The sequence below is a fragment of the Diceros bicornis genome, chromosome 22 (assembly GCF_020826845.1).
Source record: "Diceros bicornis minor isolate mBicDic1 chromosome 22, mDicBic1.mat.cur, whole genome shotgun sequence".
NCBI lineage: Eukaryota > Metazoa > Chordata > Mammalia > Perissodactyla > Rhinocerotidae > Diceros > Diceros bicornis.
Genome location: NC_080761.1, coordinates 40,998,220 through 41,014,420, shown reverse-complemented (window position 1 = coordinate 41,014,420; position 16,201 = coordinate 40,998,220). Strand labels below are relative to the sequence as shown.

Here is a 16,201-nt window from a genome sequence, read left to right as displayed (position 1 = left end):
AATTGAAAAATTTAACGATGAGGGTAAAAAGTATTTACTTTGATAGTATAACATATTTACAATTGTTACAACAATTTTTACAATTTCACATAAGTGTAACATGTTTGAATATACATTTTGTGAGTTATTGTTTAAAGATACTTCAAAATATGTAAAACGAAATTTAATGAAGCAAGTCTGTGGAACAACAGGTTCTGTAGGCACAGTTTGAAAACCATTAATTTAGTGCATCAAATAACTCTCTCATCCCCGTTTTGTGGGTGAGTAAAATGAGGCCCAGAAGGGTAAAGTAATAAACCCAGGGTTGCAGACTTAATTATTTATCTTTCTACTGTTTGTGGTACTTCCCAGTCTTGACAACAAATAAACTTGGCTATTTAAATGGGATTTTTGCTTTCAAGTAACATATAATAACCCAAAAATCCTAGTCTAATATAGGTAAAGTAAAAAAATATCTCAATGGCTAGATAAAATATATAAATTTCTTTTAAAGTTTAAAAATGTGACTTTATCTGTACTTAGAACATCTATGTTTTCCCTTTTGGGGGCTTCTAATTTTGGACACACAGGCATTGGTTTAATGTTATCGCATCACTCTTGATTTTACTGTTAGTTAAATTTGTAGTTGGAAAACACTTCCTTGAGGGTTTGATTCTGCTCTGTCTGATGAAACGGCAGACCTATGTTACAGAGTCTCTTTATCTTCTTTTCTCAGACCATCACTTCTTATTTTTTCTTGGAATTCAGAAAGGTTGCTTTGATCTCCGGTATGTAAATGAGTTCAATGAATTTCACAGCAATCCTAAAGTGTCTTAACCTCAGAGTAACATATCCACATTTCCTAAAGCAGTTTCCTCTTAAATCTCTCCTACTGCTAAGTCTTAATTTTTACAGCTTTGTTTAATTACCTCTGCAATAGAAAAGCAGCTTCCTGACATTTGCCTCTAACTTACTTTCTTTCTCCTTTTCTCACTTTTCTTTCTTTTTTTTAATAACCACCTGTCCCAACATTTGTACATGTGCTGTATTAGATGTTTTAAAATAACACAGGACACAGAAAAAGCATACATTTCACAGGCAAACTTCTTTCAATGTAGAATGGCCTTTTGCTTTTGGATAAGAAATAGACGGCAAATATTACTCCAACAGAGAGGATAGGTTAAAAATCAGAAGCCAGAAAGAATTTACTCAATTGAGTCAACTGAGTAAATTTTTTCTCATTATAAATATTTTCTTAAAATTGTTAACAAAATGCTTTTATTTTATGACCACCTTCCATGGCCATCTCTTCATTGAAGTGTTTTCCCAGCAGGGAAAAGCTTTATGCAGTTGTGGGAGAGAATCTCCCATTTCTCCTAGAAATGCACACACAAATTTTCATGAGTGTGTATAAGACTTTCAAAGTCTCTCTATGGCTGAGTCGACCTGTCTGAATTGGGATAACTATGCTTTTCATGTCCTGGTCCTCTGATATAGATATGGATAAAGATGCATAATAAGTAGAATAATTTTAAAATGGAGTAGAATTGCATTAGTTATAATTACGTTGGCTAAAAATACTTCATACCTTTAATATTTCCAAAATAAAGACGTCCAAGCAAAATTTTAACACCTCATTCACTTTTTATACTATCCAATTTTTAATAACTTTCTGGTGTAATATGAAGCTAAATTAAACTTCACCTAAATTATATAATTTTAAATATCTATTTTTTCTGTTTCTTTAATGAAAACCTGTCATTCTGAGTTCACTTTTATGAACTAGGTATATGAAATAGGCAATTTCACATTACACGTACAATTTAGAATTCATGAATATGAAGCAGAAAGAGTACAAGAAATAAACCTTCAAAAGTTCACAGCAGAACACAAAAAGTAAAATTGCATTGCTTACAATTCAAAGCTAGCATGATTTTCATCCACATTGCTCATGTAGTATTTTAACTGTTCAAAGTTTTGTTTTATGCATATATAATTAGTAAACTATGATTTAAAAAAATAACATTGAGGTGTTTCTCAGAAATCCAAGGAGCCTGGGAAAGGATACCTTATCTTTTGGTCTACATGATTAGTTTTGTAGAAGATTTTTCTGATATCCTCTCTCATATGTTGACGATGAGTAAGCTAAGTTAATAAAGACATTTACCAGGAAGTGTTGCAATGACAAATGTTACACCCATGAAAAGATTCTTGATTTGCATTTCTATGACTATTCATCATCTGAGATATTCCATTTGTAGTGTGATTCTTGATCCTAAAAATAATTGAGGGCCAATTATGGTTTCCAAAAAGCAAACAATGATATGTGAAAGTGTCAAGTGTCTTTTTAGACCTCCTAATTAGAAAGACCTTTAAAAAAATCTGACTATTGGAAATAAGTCCTGCTTTATCTTTAACAAAGCCTGAGTTTTTGTTCAAATGTAGAACGGTTCTAAGACTGTTTTTGATTCTAGTAAATCAGTGTGGACCACCACAGGCTAACATGGGTCAGCTGTGACCCTGAACTATGGTCTGCACTGATCATGTCACTGATCAGGTGACAGTTAAAATGGAAAGAATCCTGAGAACATCGTGCCGTTACATTTGTTAAGGTCCATTGGCCTAGACCTTGCTAAGGAGAGAAATAAGTAACCAGAATGAAAAGAAATGAGAAGAGAAAATGACTCTGAAGAGGGCTTCACCTGCACCTTTACAAATGGAAAATCCATAGACCCTGAGATGGCATCATATAGCAGCAAGGACAAGGGGCACGGGTACTAATAACACGTAATTAGGAATGGACATTAGGCAGCTACATTTACTTATTTTTAATTAAGAGATTTTAATTTAAGTAGCTTGTTTGGAACTTGATTTATGTTTATGATAAAGAAACTAGTAAATTCGACTGACCTGGCTGGACAAGGATCCAAGTTGCACTCCTGAAGTTTGGGTTTGGGTTTGATGTTCTCTGGGTAATAGTGGCAGTATTGATCAGCAACCACGCGGCTGCTCCGAAGATCATAACACTCAGCTGACGTCAGCTGGTAACCTGCGGTATCAAACCATGCCGGCAAGCGTAAATGCACATGTCAATGCAATATATTTCTTTATGCTTTTTGGCCACCTCACATTAATGGAAATTGTTCCCCAAGGCTCCCAGGCATGTCCCAGACAAAAGACAGATAAATGGAAGGCTCAGTAGTTTTTGCAAGCCTCAAATACTATGGTTTCCACTCAAATTTTAATAATTAAATTATACCATTAGGCTTGAACTACACAACGGCATAGCTAGATTATAAGACTCTATCATAAGAACTCATATTTCATATTAATTTGTTTTAAAGTCCAACACAGAATTCTGTATCCAAAAAAGATCATCAATATTTCCTTACCAGCCATCTCATGCAAGGATGCAAAATTGCCTCCCTTGTACCTAGAGCACCAGGGAGAATCAACTCTCCAATAAATAAATCAATTAAATAAACCCTGATACCATTCCCCTTGGTCAATGGGGGGCAATGAGAGATAGCACAGGATCAGGTCCTACCAGGTGCTTGGCAACATTATTTTTGCCTAAATTCAACCTGGAAGGGTTAGATTGAGTAAATGGTTGATTAAGACCCCAACAGTCACCATCATGAATCCTAAGTTTCCCTCCAGAACTAAAAAAATACCTCCTACTGTCCAATTTTTGCTTCACCCAGAATCCTTGGTCATTCTCTCTGTCTCTAGTCAATATTTCTTAGTGTCCCTGCACAAATTTCCACTGTTTAGAGAATCCTCTTAAAAAAAAAATAGTGTTGCTGAGTAATACTTAATCCTATTTATATGTTCTACGTTTTCTACCTGCTTCTTTCTTGTTCTGTGGATTTCTGGGGGGGTGGTGATGAAGACTTAGATTCTTGGGGTGAAAAATAAATGTACATAGAGAATTTATTTTTAATTAGGCTTTTTGTATCATTCTAACCCAAATCAACTTCAAAATATCTTCTCCTTGGCAGGCCGTTGAGTATTGTTATTGCTAAATATGTGTTAGAAAGTCAGATATAGAGTATTTAAAAGACTTGCAAAAGACTTTAGGAAATCAGAAGGAGGCTTATAAACCAGATTTCCTGGCTTGAGGCTGTGTTCTCAGACCACCCACAAAAATTAATTGCTCATTAAAGACCTAAAAAAAGACCTTTTAACAATTTTACTGTGAAGATGAAAAGCATGGAAAGTCATGGGTAAGAACACATGTTCCATATTTTTTGTTTTATAAGAAAATCAAAGAGCAAAATGATATTTTATATAAGTAAATATACTTTTATTTTTCAATTACATTATACTCTAAAGCAGATAATTTTATGGCAAGCTAATCATTTTATAATTTTCCATAAACTAATTTCTACTCAAGGACAGAATTTATCATGCAGCAAAATGTAGGCACAAGCAATAAGTAAATTATAAATCTGAGATTATGATTTTTAAAAATTGTGATTTGTCAGTTGAAAAACATTGATTTGAAGCTATTCTAGAGTGTGTGAAATGAAAATTTAGGACAAAAATTAAATAAATGACCCAAATGGTCAGATAATCGGGTTTTCCAAAGTTTCACAAGGTATTTGGAGTAGCAATTCTTTACACTTAGCAAAATGGTCAACCAGTTGAATTTGGAACCAGAGACATAAAAGAGAACTGAGAGATCATTTCTTCAGTAACTTTCAAACCATGGTCCATGAAATGGGAGGAAGGCTGGTGTCCACATCCCTCACATCTTCCCTCAGAACAGTATGCCTTTTATCTTGGCTTCCTAGTAAACTTTCCTATGAAGAAAGGGTTTGATAGCTCAAAACATTTAAAAACCACTGATGGTTGTACTTCTTCACTTAGATCTGAGGAAAATAAGGCCCAAGAGTTGGATACATATTAATCTAACATTAATTGCCTTATTATACAGCAAGCTGTTGTCAAGGTTACTGAAATTACACTCCAACATCAGCTCTATGTGAAACTGGCATAGTGGGCATATTATTGAATTGCTACTTCTCACAAAGCATGGTTTTCATTTAAAAAGAAAAGAAGAAAAAAGTCACTTCCTCTGATTTCTTTTTTTGAAACTATTTCCTGTGCCAGTCATTAATAGATATATCAAAATAACACATTCTCATGAAACATCAAAGGAACTGGCAGTTTATTTTTAAACAAAGTAATTTTCTATTCAGGATAGATAGAGCAACTGGAAACACTATTTTACTGAAATGCTTAATATATTTAATTAATAGTTTTTAACAACCAAGTAAAAGAACTTGATGGTATTTTTGACTAACTGCTTTTAAGCTAAAATCTAACATTGCTCTACAGAACATCATTTTCAGTGGTTTGTTCACATTATGTAGACATGGATAACACAGCTGAAGATGAATTATATCATATGTTCTTACTGATTTACAAAAATTAGTGGATAATCATTTGCCTCCATTTTGAGGTACCATCTTTCTTTTCTCTTGTCAAAATAATCTAGTCATGACAGAGGGTTAATGTATTTTGTAATGTAAATAAACATTGAATCACTATGTCTAAAACTAATAAAATATTGTATGTCAAATATACTTCAATTAAAAAAAATAATCTAGTGATACCTGTGTGGATTAGCTACTTAAAACCAGCCATTTAACAGTCTTCCATGAAGCTGCAGCTAGAATTTATTTGATGTGCTAGTTTTTAAAGGAATATACATACAATTTTATACCCATTAAATTAGCAAAATTAAAAAAAATGATAATCCACAAATACTGGCTCAGTTAGCAAGGGAACCAAAATATTCACATACTGCTTATTACCCTTCTGGAAAGAATTTTGGTACTATATGCCAACAGCTGCAAAAATTCTGAAACTCACTCTTGAGAATTATTCCAAGAAAATAATTTGAAAGGAGAAAAATACTTAGGTATTAAGTTATTCATTACATTGTAATAGAAAAGTTTAAATGAACTAAATGATCTTCTCTAGGGACATGGCTAAATAAATTATTATTAAATCAGTCAAAAGAATTACTGTGTAACCATAATAATTATGAAGAGCAGAAAACGGGGGAAAAAACACCTTTTCCAGTCACAAAATGCTTTCCATGGTATAGATGCAATGGAGCAGAGATAAGAATTCATTTGGTGACTTTTGAGGAGAGATGCATTTTAATGATAAATAAGGCAAGTGGCATTCCTTTTAATGCATGGATGATGAGGTACAGCTGAAAAGTTGCTGAGCATAAGTCTACAATGCAATGATTTTTTTTCTGGTAATAAATTGTTTTAATTAAATTAACGTATCATTCTTTTTGGACACATCATGCCATGTAGTAGGCCTGACAAATACTCTTCACTTGATTCCTGAATAGATAAGTTCATTTCAACCAGAATAGTAGCTTATTCTCAAATGAACAGAATCACCTCAAGACCAAGCTGTTGCCAACCTATGACATTTCTTGTCCTGGCCTTCCCTGGAATCAAGGAAAGGAGTAAAGACTGTTTCCTTTAAAGGGACTCTACGGCCAGAAAATGTTCATGGGGCATCTAGATTGAAGCATCTGCCTTGCAGGATGGTTTCAGGATTTGGCTCCCTTCAGAAGAAAAGATCTGCCCCACCACAGCACTAATTTTCTTCCATGCTGAGGTGACTGTACTCTTAGAATAGCCAAGTCTTCCTTCTCAGAAGCCAACAGTTCCTACGCTAAGTGAACCCATTACCTCCTCCACAGGTTGCTGAACAAGGAAAGAAATCCGTCTCCCTCCATCGGTGGATGATAGGCTGATAGAAGATGAATTGGACTGTACTGTCAGCGGGCCCTGAGTTGCGGATCTGCGGAAGACAACAGCAAAGGAGAGAAACTAGTGTGACAGGGCAGTGCTTTCTACGTCTCTTGCAACTTTGGACAAGGACACATGGTAGTACTGATGGTCACAGGCTGTGTGAGGGACTGCATTGGGAGAGGAGTGGCAATGGCAATATCACCTATCTTACCACTTAACCAGCACATGTCCCTGCATACACCATCACTGTCATCACCTTCTCAGCTCTGTTGTCACAGAACAAGGGATACTTGCGATTCCAGTAGGATCTTATCCCAAACCATGTATTCTCTTCTTCTATTTTCAACCTTTCTGGTATAACAGGTAAAATTACGTGGATTTTTAAATATAGGTTCAGAGATAGAAAATTTGTTCTAAGAGAAGTATCAATACCATATGCTGCAAAAAAATGAAAGATCCTGTCTTTGGTTAAGAAAAAAAGAGTTAAAGAATTAAGTAGCTCTTCCCAGTTAGAGACATACATGGAGTTTCCCGGCAATTTAGTGATTCGTATTTTTTAACGTGCAAAGTTACCAATTGGAAGATTGCTAAAATGCAAATTCCTGGGCCCATGCCCAGAGATCCTGGCAATTCAAATATCAATGGTCTAAGAACCAAACTTTGAAAAACATCAACTTATATTTTAAAAGCAATTACTTCAAATAAAACACATGCTTATGGAAATTACAACTTTATTTATTTTTTTAAAAGGAGGGACTTGAGGCAATAATTCTATAACGGTTCTTAAAAGTATCAGGTTGAGAAGACATACTCAAATTGGAAGAGAAGGAGACAGTACCTAACAGGAACAATGCCTTGATTTCATGAAGACAGAGTGACGTGTCATACAACATTTAGACGGGTGGACAAGGCTTGGACAATTTATTATACTAAAGGAAGTTCCATGGACAACTGAGAGGACCACCTCTTACCCCAACTCTGTTACAGCTATTAGAGAAGCAGCAGAGTCAGCTGAATCATGTGGCCTAAATCTTTGTTAATGTTTTCAAGTCTTATCATCCTCCCAGCTGCTCTTTATCTAGGATAAATTGATGGATTTGGCCATCAGATTTTTAAAAAGATATTCTTATCTTTCTGCTACTGAGGTTAACAACTGGATTAAGCATCTGCGATGCAGGGGAAAATAGGAACACAGAAGAAAGAGGGAATAGGTGCTAAACCCTAGATCAGTGTTTGGAGTTTGGATGAGAATATGGAAATGTTTCTCAGAAAGTCTGAAAGAGCTGGAAAAGAGAAAGAAGAAAGAAAAGCTACAGAATATCTCATATTATGCTGGGATTCTGACCCACAGAACATCCAGGTCTTTCCTAATTAGAATAAACAGTGATACAATTCCCCACCTTAAAACAAAAACAGCTGAAGCAATACAGCATCTTTCACAAAAAGGGAGCACGGCCTACAGATTCATATTTTTCAGTCCTATGTGTCAGGTACAGGATACCTAATTGCTTGCTTAGGGATGTAATATTAATCACATTCTTTGGAAAAGCTCTTTTTTTCAGGCTCACAAAAGCCTATGGCTCTCTTGGGATGTGTGGTTATCATGCTGAAAAGCTATTAGCGGAGGGCTCTCATTTGAACACAATCTCCAGGAAAAAATGAGAAGACAAGAAAATTTGTTTAGATCCAGAGAGATGGATTGTTTTACAGGGGTCCCTTTTGGGATGGTAGAAATTAAACTGAGTCCTAGGAAAGTGGGAGAAACATCAAAATAAGGAGGATATAACATGAAAATACTTGGAAAAACCTTGGTCTAGAATATCTACAGCATCTGGGCTTATCTCTTGGCCTAGTTCAAGAGGCAAAAAGATGGAGCAGAGCCTTTTTTCAGCTCCCTGGAAGTTACCAATAAAAGCACCACATGCCCTAAGAGGAAGGAATGAATGACAAGTTTTGGTGTCAAGATGGAGCATGTTGAAGGAAAGAAAACAAGCAGCTTAAAAAGAATATTGTTCTTAATGAGTTCAATGAAAATGATGCATAATGAGCATAAACGCTGAGACTCTATGCCCAGATTGTAGAGAGACTAGGAATGAACAGGGACATTGTTATTTCAAATAGAGAAAACCAATCATGACGTAACCAAATCTCTGGCCACAAAATCTTGTGTGGCTCCTTCCACCCAGATAATATTCCTGCTTCTCCCTTGTCTATAGTCACCTTCCTCCTTTAGTAATAACAGTAACAACCACCACAACAACCAGCACTTATTATATTCCTATCGCATGCAGGGTACATTTTATTTACATAAAATCTAATCTTAAAACTACTTTGTGTTATCGTCCACATTTACATTTATTTATTTATTTTTTGTGTGAGGAAGATCAGCCCTGAGCTAACATCCATGCTAATCCTCCTCTTTTTGCTGAGGAAGACTGGATCTGAGCTAACATCTATTGCCAATTCTCCTCCTTTTTTTTTTTCCCCCAAAGCCCCAGTAGATAGTTGTATGTCATAGTTGCACAGCCTTCTAGTTGCTCTATGTGGGCTGCGGCCTCAGCATGGCCAGAAAAGTGGTGCGTCGGTGCGCGCCCGGGATCCGACCTGGGCCACCAGCAGCAGAGTGCGAGCACTTAACCGCTAAGCCACAGGCCCGGCCCATCCACATTTACATTACAATGAGAAAAATGAGGCTCAGAGAGGTTAAGTGACTTCCTCAAGGCTACACAGCTAGGGAATAGTAGAGCTGGGATTTGAATTCAGGTCTGCCTGGCTGTAAAGCTGCCATTCTTCTCATGGTACCAAGCAATCTCCTCAGTAGTGATGTGAAGATATAGGCATTTATCTTTAGCCATATCCTTGAACCTCTTTTCTTAGTATCTTCTTAATTTTTCATTTTAAAGTAGAAAAAAATGTTTAAAATAAAAACAAGAGGTAAACCTGATGTCTAACTTTGATGGCCTAATTGTTGCTTACAGAGATGAGCCACCACGTTCCTCTTTTCTGGCTTTATTAATTCCGGGCTACTGGGACCCTTGTTATCATTAGCTCTGGAGCTTCATAAACCCTAAATCCTCAAATATCAGTTTCTAGTCCTCAAGAGAATGTTGAAAGTTTCAGTTGGACACGTTAGAGTTTTGTTTTAGGGAGCTAAACACATCTGGCGTGTGTAATTTTGACCTCCTTAAGTTAATAAGGAAAAAGAATGTTCTGAACCAAGCTTTTCTTCCTATAATTACAATGGCTCAGTCTTTCTAATTCAATATAATGACTTCTCACACTGAAAGTAAAGGAAAAGACAAAAACTGGTCACTTTCCATAGCAGTTGATTACACTGTCATGATAGAGCCACAGGGCAGTACAAATGTGGGGATAATGGTTGAGATTTAAGTCCATGTAAAATCAAAGGAATCAAGGAGACATTTCAAACACACGCAAGACTTCATCAAGTACACAAAGGCTCTCCCAGATGAAGCACTCTGGAATAACACGCCTTTTTCTTCTCAGTTGGCAAAAGGGTAATTTGTGAGCCTTGGGATGTTCCCCAACTAGGTTCCTCTCTCTCACTGATGTAGAAACCTTTGCCCCAGATGAGCCAGCGGTGAGGTTGGCAGTCAGGGCTCCCTCCACCCGCCTTGGCTGCAGTTGAGTTGCTGCTCTAGCCTGAGGAGAGGTGGGCAAAAGGGGGCTGTGGGCAGACCCGCCACTGTGAGCCTCTGGGCTGGGACCCACAATGGTGTTCAACTTGGTCACACTGCTCTTGGGGCAGTCAGGGACATCATGGCTTGGGAGGGCTTGGAAATGGTAGAAATGGACAAAATGGAAAACAGGTGAATCTGTTTATTAAACGTCTCGGTCTACTAGATTCAATTTTGGGCTTTTCTGGAGGTTGATGGCAATAGCAAATCCTCAAGAAACTGTAAAAATATTTTAAAATGCTTTTTTTGGGAGTTTCAAAAATACGCAACAATAATAAGAGCTTCCGTATAGCACTTAAGTGTTTACAAATACTTAATGTTGATATAATTGTTATTTTATTGCCTTTCTCCTCCATATTCTGTAAACTCCATGAAGACTGGTACCATTTATCTTGCTCACCACTCTTTCTTTGGCATCATCTACAATGTTTGACACATAGTAGGTATCCAAAAATTGCTGAATAAATGAATGCATGAATGAACAAAGGAATTATTTACTGATCTTGGTTGTTTCAAATACTTTTAGAATTTAAAACTATTATTTGTGAGAATTGATTATTTTGATCCCACCCAAGATTCACAGTCTGCCCAAGTCTCACAACGGCTTTCTTAATGACAGTAGCCTGCAGAGAGTATCTATAGATTTTCCCATCTGCCCATCTTGTCTTAGTACTTAATTATACGCATCACCATTTCAAAATTTCCTATTCAGTGTTTTATCTCTCAAATGGCATCGTAAACTAGGAGAGGGCAGATACCATATTTAAAAGTCAATCTGCCCCAGGCATCAAGCATCTCCTAAAAGAAGGATGTACACGGAAGTTCTATAAACTTACTTGATGAAGTGAACTCCCCAAACTTTGCATGTGTGATTTCTCTCCAGGGGCTCCTCCTATCGTGTCCCCTCATAATAAAAACACTTTTGGGGTGCTGAATTATGTACAGGGTCATGCTCAAGCCTGTCCAGAAGGAAATATGAAGGCATTCTCTCTGCCTAATACTTGAACTGATGCAAATGGAAACCATGAGCTTTCTATTCCCTCGAGAACTCAAACGAGCTACTTCGGCAACAACTGGGACGATGCCAACCTTCCCAACCAAATTCCCCAACGATGAAAATGTAATGCAGTTAGTAAATGATCCTCTGTAGGAAATAACTGCTCTCTAGTTATTAGTGCATGACTTGTGAGTCTGTGTTCTTAGGGCTGAGTATGCTTATCATTTACTATTCTGCTATATATTTCTGCTACTTTTGTGGCTTAGGTACTCATCAGTCACTTTTCTATCTAATATGGCTTTCTTCTTAAATTTTTAAAATGGGTACAGACTGAACCCGTATGCATACACTTTAGCTGCTTTCACAGGTAGAGTTAAGTTGGACATTCTAATAAAGGATGGACTATGACTGAGAAAGACTCTCTTCTACCTGGGAAGTCATTATCTTTCACTGGGTCTGCAGCATCAGAAAAAAGCACCTGGCACGAAAACGGAGGAAGGGGATACTACGTCAGCCAGTCAACCAGCCAATAGCCAACTGTCCCTAACAACTAATGTGATGACAGATGTCACAGCCAGTCTGCTCTCACGTCCATTTGTCTGAATAGCTACACCTGCCAAATTATTCCTGGATATACCACTTGTAAATTGATCAGCCTCTGACCACCTTCAGAGAAGCAGCTTTCTGCCATTGTGTAGTCAGAGAATTGTGATATGTTTGACTGGAAGTAAAGCATTTCAAAAAGATGGAAAGGAAGTAATTTGGTTCTATCCGTTTTTATATATACTATCTCATTCAATTCCTCACAAAGACTCTATGGAGGTAGGTATTTTATTAACCATTGTTTTTGCTGAGGAAGATTGGCCCTGAGCTAACATCTATTGCCAATCTTCCTCCTTTTTTTCTTTTTGGTGAGGAAGATTGGCCCTGAGCTAACATCCATTGCCAATCTTCCTCTTTTCCTTGAGGAAGATTCACCCTGAGCTAACACCTGTGCCAATCTTCCTCTATTTTTTGCATGTGGGTTGCCGCCACAGCCTAGCTTGATGAGCAGTGTCTAGGTCCGTGCCCAGGATCCGAACCCGTGAACCGCAGGCCACCGAAGTGGAGCGCGCTGAACTCAACCACTAGGCAATGGGGTTGGCCCCTTATTACTATTTGTCAAGTGCCTAAACCGGATCAAGGAGGTAAAGTGATGCACTCAAGGTCCCACACTCAGCAAGCAGGAGAAGATAGCAAATTCTAGAGCACTCGTTCCTTCTACCACTGTACACTAGCACTGCCAAAAATGTTTGTACAGCTGATGGATCAAGTTTAGATTTTTAGAAAATGCTCCCCTAGGAAGCAAGATAAGAATTTAGTCCAATTTTTAAGGTGGCCAGAAAAAAAGATTCCAAAACATGATTTTGGAGCCAATGCGAATATATAACAATTCTCTCTGTGAGAAAATCTTCCTTTTGTGCAAAAAAATGTCATGTCCTTTTAAATAAACAAAAATGGTATTTTGGCAATACAACTCCATGGAGATGTTGACAAATGACCATTCTGATTCCCGTGTATCTCATTCAAAAAGGAAGTCATTGTTTAAATTAACGTGTAATGCAAAAGAGACTACACTGAATGATACTGAGAACTAAATTATAAACTATGTGTATAGTATCTAAGCACCTAAATCATGAAAGATGATAAGTAATCAAATGGTAATCTTTCATTCTCAGCTATTTCCTGGGGAAAATTAGGGAAGAAAAACTTTCTTCATTGTGAATCACTGGAAAAAAAGGTAATTTTCTTCTTTTTTTCTATATCTTCTTAAATTATCTGGCTCATTTTCAATTTTGAGTGAACTGATTTTAAAAATTATGTTTTTCAGAATAACTTTACATTTATTTGATTCCAGTATTTTCTAATGAAACCTTAATTTCCTCTCATTTGCAACCTGAAGGCAGGTCACAAAATAGGTAGGTTATATAATGCAAAAATCACTAAAATGATAGCTGAGCGTGTTTCTGAACAAAGACATTTACAGGTGCTAGGTGTCTAGGAAAAGCTTCTTTAAAGTCCATTTTTTCTTAAATATGTGTATTTACATATAGAAGAAAACAATATACTTTTAGAAGCAACACAGAATTCTGGAAAGAGTTCTGGGCTAGAAGTAGAAGGATGTGATTTTTGGTCTGGCTTGTCATCTGCATGAGCTTGGGCACGTCACTCAAGGCTCAGTTTCCTTGCAGGTAAAATGAAGATGTCAGCATCTGTCCTACTTCAGCAGTTGCTGTGTGTGGCAAAAGTCCTTTATTCATCCAGCCCGTTGGTTCTTATTGGGTTCTTATGAAGACATGAAGACAAATATGCTTTAGTCCCTGCCCTCAAGGGCCACATAGTAGGGAAATGTAACGTAAACAGGAATTTGGGGTTACACTACAGGATGCTTCTGGAAGGAGGAAATCCTGAAGAACAAGTACGAGTTAGTGAAGAGGATGGAGGGAAAAAAGATAAGAGCCTTGCAGACAGAGGGCACAGCACTATGCAAAGGTAATGGCTTATGAGAGCGCAAGATGTTGAGGGACCTGCGAACCATTCAATTGGTTGAAATAGAAGGGGAAAAATCAAAGATCAGGTTGGAAAGGTAGACAGAATCCAGATTATCAAAAGTAGTAGATGCTATGCTATGGATTTGCATTTAAATCCCAAGGCAATGAGTGGAGGTGAGGGGCAATACAGGATTACGAAGAGGAAAGTTATGGTTTTTTAGAAAACTCACTCTGAAGACAACAGACAATGGATCAGAGGCTGCAAAACTCATTCAGAGTCCCTGGTATTAGTTCAGGAGAGAAACACGAAGGCCTAAACTAAGACAGTGGCAGCAAGGATGGAGAGGAAAGAATAGTCTCGAGAGATAGTATAGAGGTAGAACTGACAAAGTTTAATGTCTGCCTTTAGGGGCGTATAGGAGAAGGGGAAATTGGTGTGAATCAAAGGTTTCTGACTTGGCTGGGTAAATAGCATAATATTCCACAAGAAATCAGAAAGATAAAGTAGATTTCTGGGGTAAGACAAGTTCAGTTTTGGACACGATGAGCTCGCTGTGCCTACAGGACATCCAAGTGGTGATGTGCAGAAGGCAGCTGGATATGTGAAATGCATTTGACAACGCTGTGAACTACTCAAATGTGAATAATAGTACTTGAATCGAATTCTACATTTTCAGTATATAAGTTAACTCTTGCAAGGCCACTAGGGAAATCAGTATAAATGGTTTATTCAACAGTACTCTAAGGGCTTCAAAAAATAAAGATATCTTTTAATTTTTACTGTTTTTGCTTGTACAACATCATTTCTATCATGAGCTATCTCTGATGGTTTGTAGTTTCTTGTTCACATTCACGTGACTGGCATCTAGACTGGATTAAAAAGAGCTACCACGTGGATGAAGACAGAGGACAGTACTCCGGAACCCTTCTTCCATCCAACCTCACCGCCTATCACATTTTCCTATACGCATTCTTACTTCCAACTGCCATGGGGTCATCAAGCCTTAGCTTAAATCAAATGTCCTCTGGCTCCAGGTCCCTGATGAAAAATTTATGGAGTCCTGGACACATTACAAGTTTTACAGCTTTACAGCTGAAATCCTTCAGGTCCTTCTGACCTACTGAAGGAAAAAATATGTTTTATTTTATTGTGATTCCCAAATGTTCTTCTAGTGTGTACATTTTTCCTACAGAATGTGTACGTTGCTTCCAGCAATGTGTTTTATATTACCTTGAAGAGTAGGGAAGCTCTGATAGAAGGAAACAACTTAGTCTTGTTGCCAGTACATGAGAAAACAGAACTTACAGCTGGAAGCATGACCAAGTCTACGGCTCATTAGTTTGTCTTTCTCTTTGACTGAGGACACCTTATGTGAGTTAATGACTGTATCCTAACTTGTTTTAAAAATAAAACAATTTATATACCCCAACTAATGATATGTTGGCTTTTTGAGTCTTTTTATTAAATTATACACATACACAGGATTTTCTTAGGACCGTAAAAATACCATAAGTTCCTGTAAAGTCCAGGATGTAGTTGAAAACCCTTGAATTATATACTTTCTGGATAAAAGGCTTTCCAAATCTATGTCAAAACCCAAAGTCTCTCTTTCTCCAGGAGTTTATAAGTAACATCAGTTTGGATGTGGCTTGAAAACAAGGTACCTAAATGGGCTCACCTTGACAATGAAATCTGCTGTGAGTGGTCCAGCCATTCTCAGTATCTCTTTGTCTGGAAATTTCTGGAAGTCCACACTAGAATTGTCCACAAGAAAGGTGCCTGTAGAGCTGAGACTGTTTTCACCTTTAGCCCCCTGGAGGGTTTTGGTTTCCAGATCTACATAATCAAACACATGAAGAGGAGAAAAAGATGTTCCCAGGGCTTCCACAGACCACGTGCAGGCACGTTCCATGCAACAGAATCTAGAGCTATGTAAGGGAGAAGTATAATTCTTCATACGGCTGACAAAATTGAAATTGTGATGTAAACACAATATATAGGCACCTCTGGATCACATAGGAGTTTATGCTGCAAATGAAATCATTTCAAAACTCATTAGCCAAGCTTTCAAAGCTCCCTGTCAAAAAATCTTTGACTTCCCAGATGACCTCATTTGGGCACACCACTTTACCACAATCCTATTCCTTTGACTAAACCATCCCCATACATATTTTATTAATTTCAGTCTTTACAGCCCTCAATCTAGA

General features: G+C 37.3%; 1 protein-coding gene across 3 annotated transcripts in view; it reads right to left on the bottom strand.

The window, feature by feature from the left end:
• ADAMTSL1 (ADAMTS like 1) overlaps positions 1 to 16,201 on the bottom strand; it is an 855,592-nt gene that overhangs the window by 209,195 nt on the left and 630,196 nt on the right. For all 3 annotated transcript variants that reach the window (XM_058565859.1, XM_058565860.1, XM_058565858.1), the window contains exons 8-10: positions 15,673 to 15,830; positions 6,705 to 6,816; positions 2,890 to 3,028 (exon numbers count right to left, since the gene is read on the bottom strand). In XM_058565859.1, coding sequence (XP_058421842.1) covers positions 2,890 to 3,028; positions 6,705 to 6,816; positions 15,673 to 15,830 — 409 coding nt within the window. The remainder of the gene's footprint in view (positions 1 to 2,889; positions 3,029 to 6,704; positions 6,817 to 15,672; positions 15,831 to 16,201) is intronic.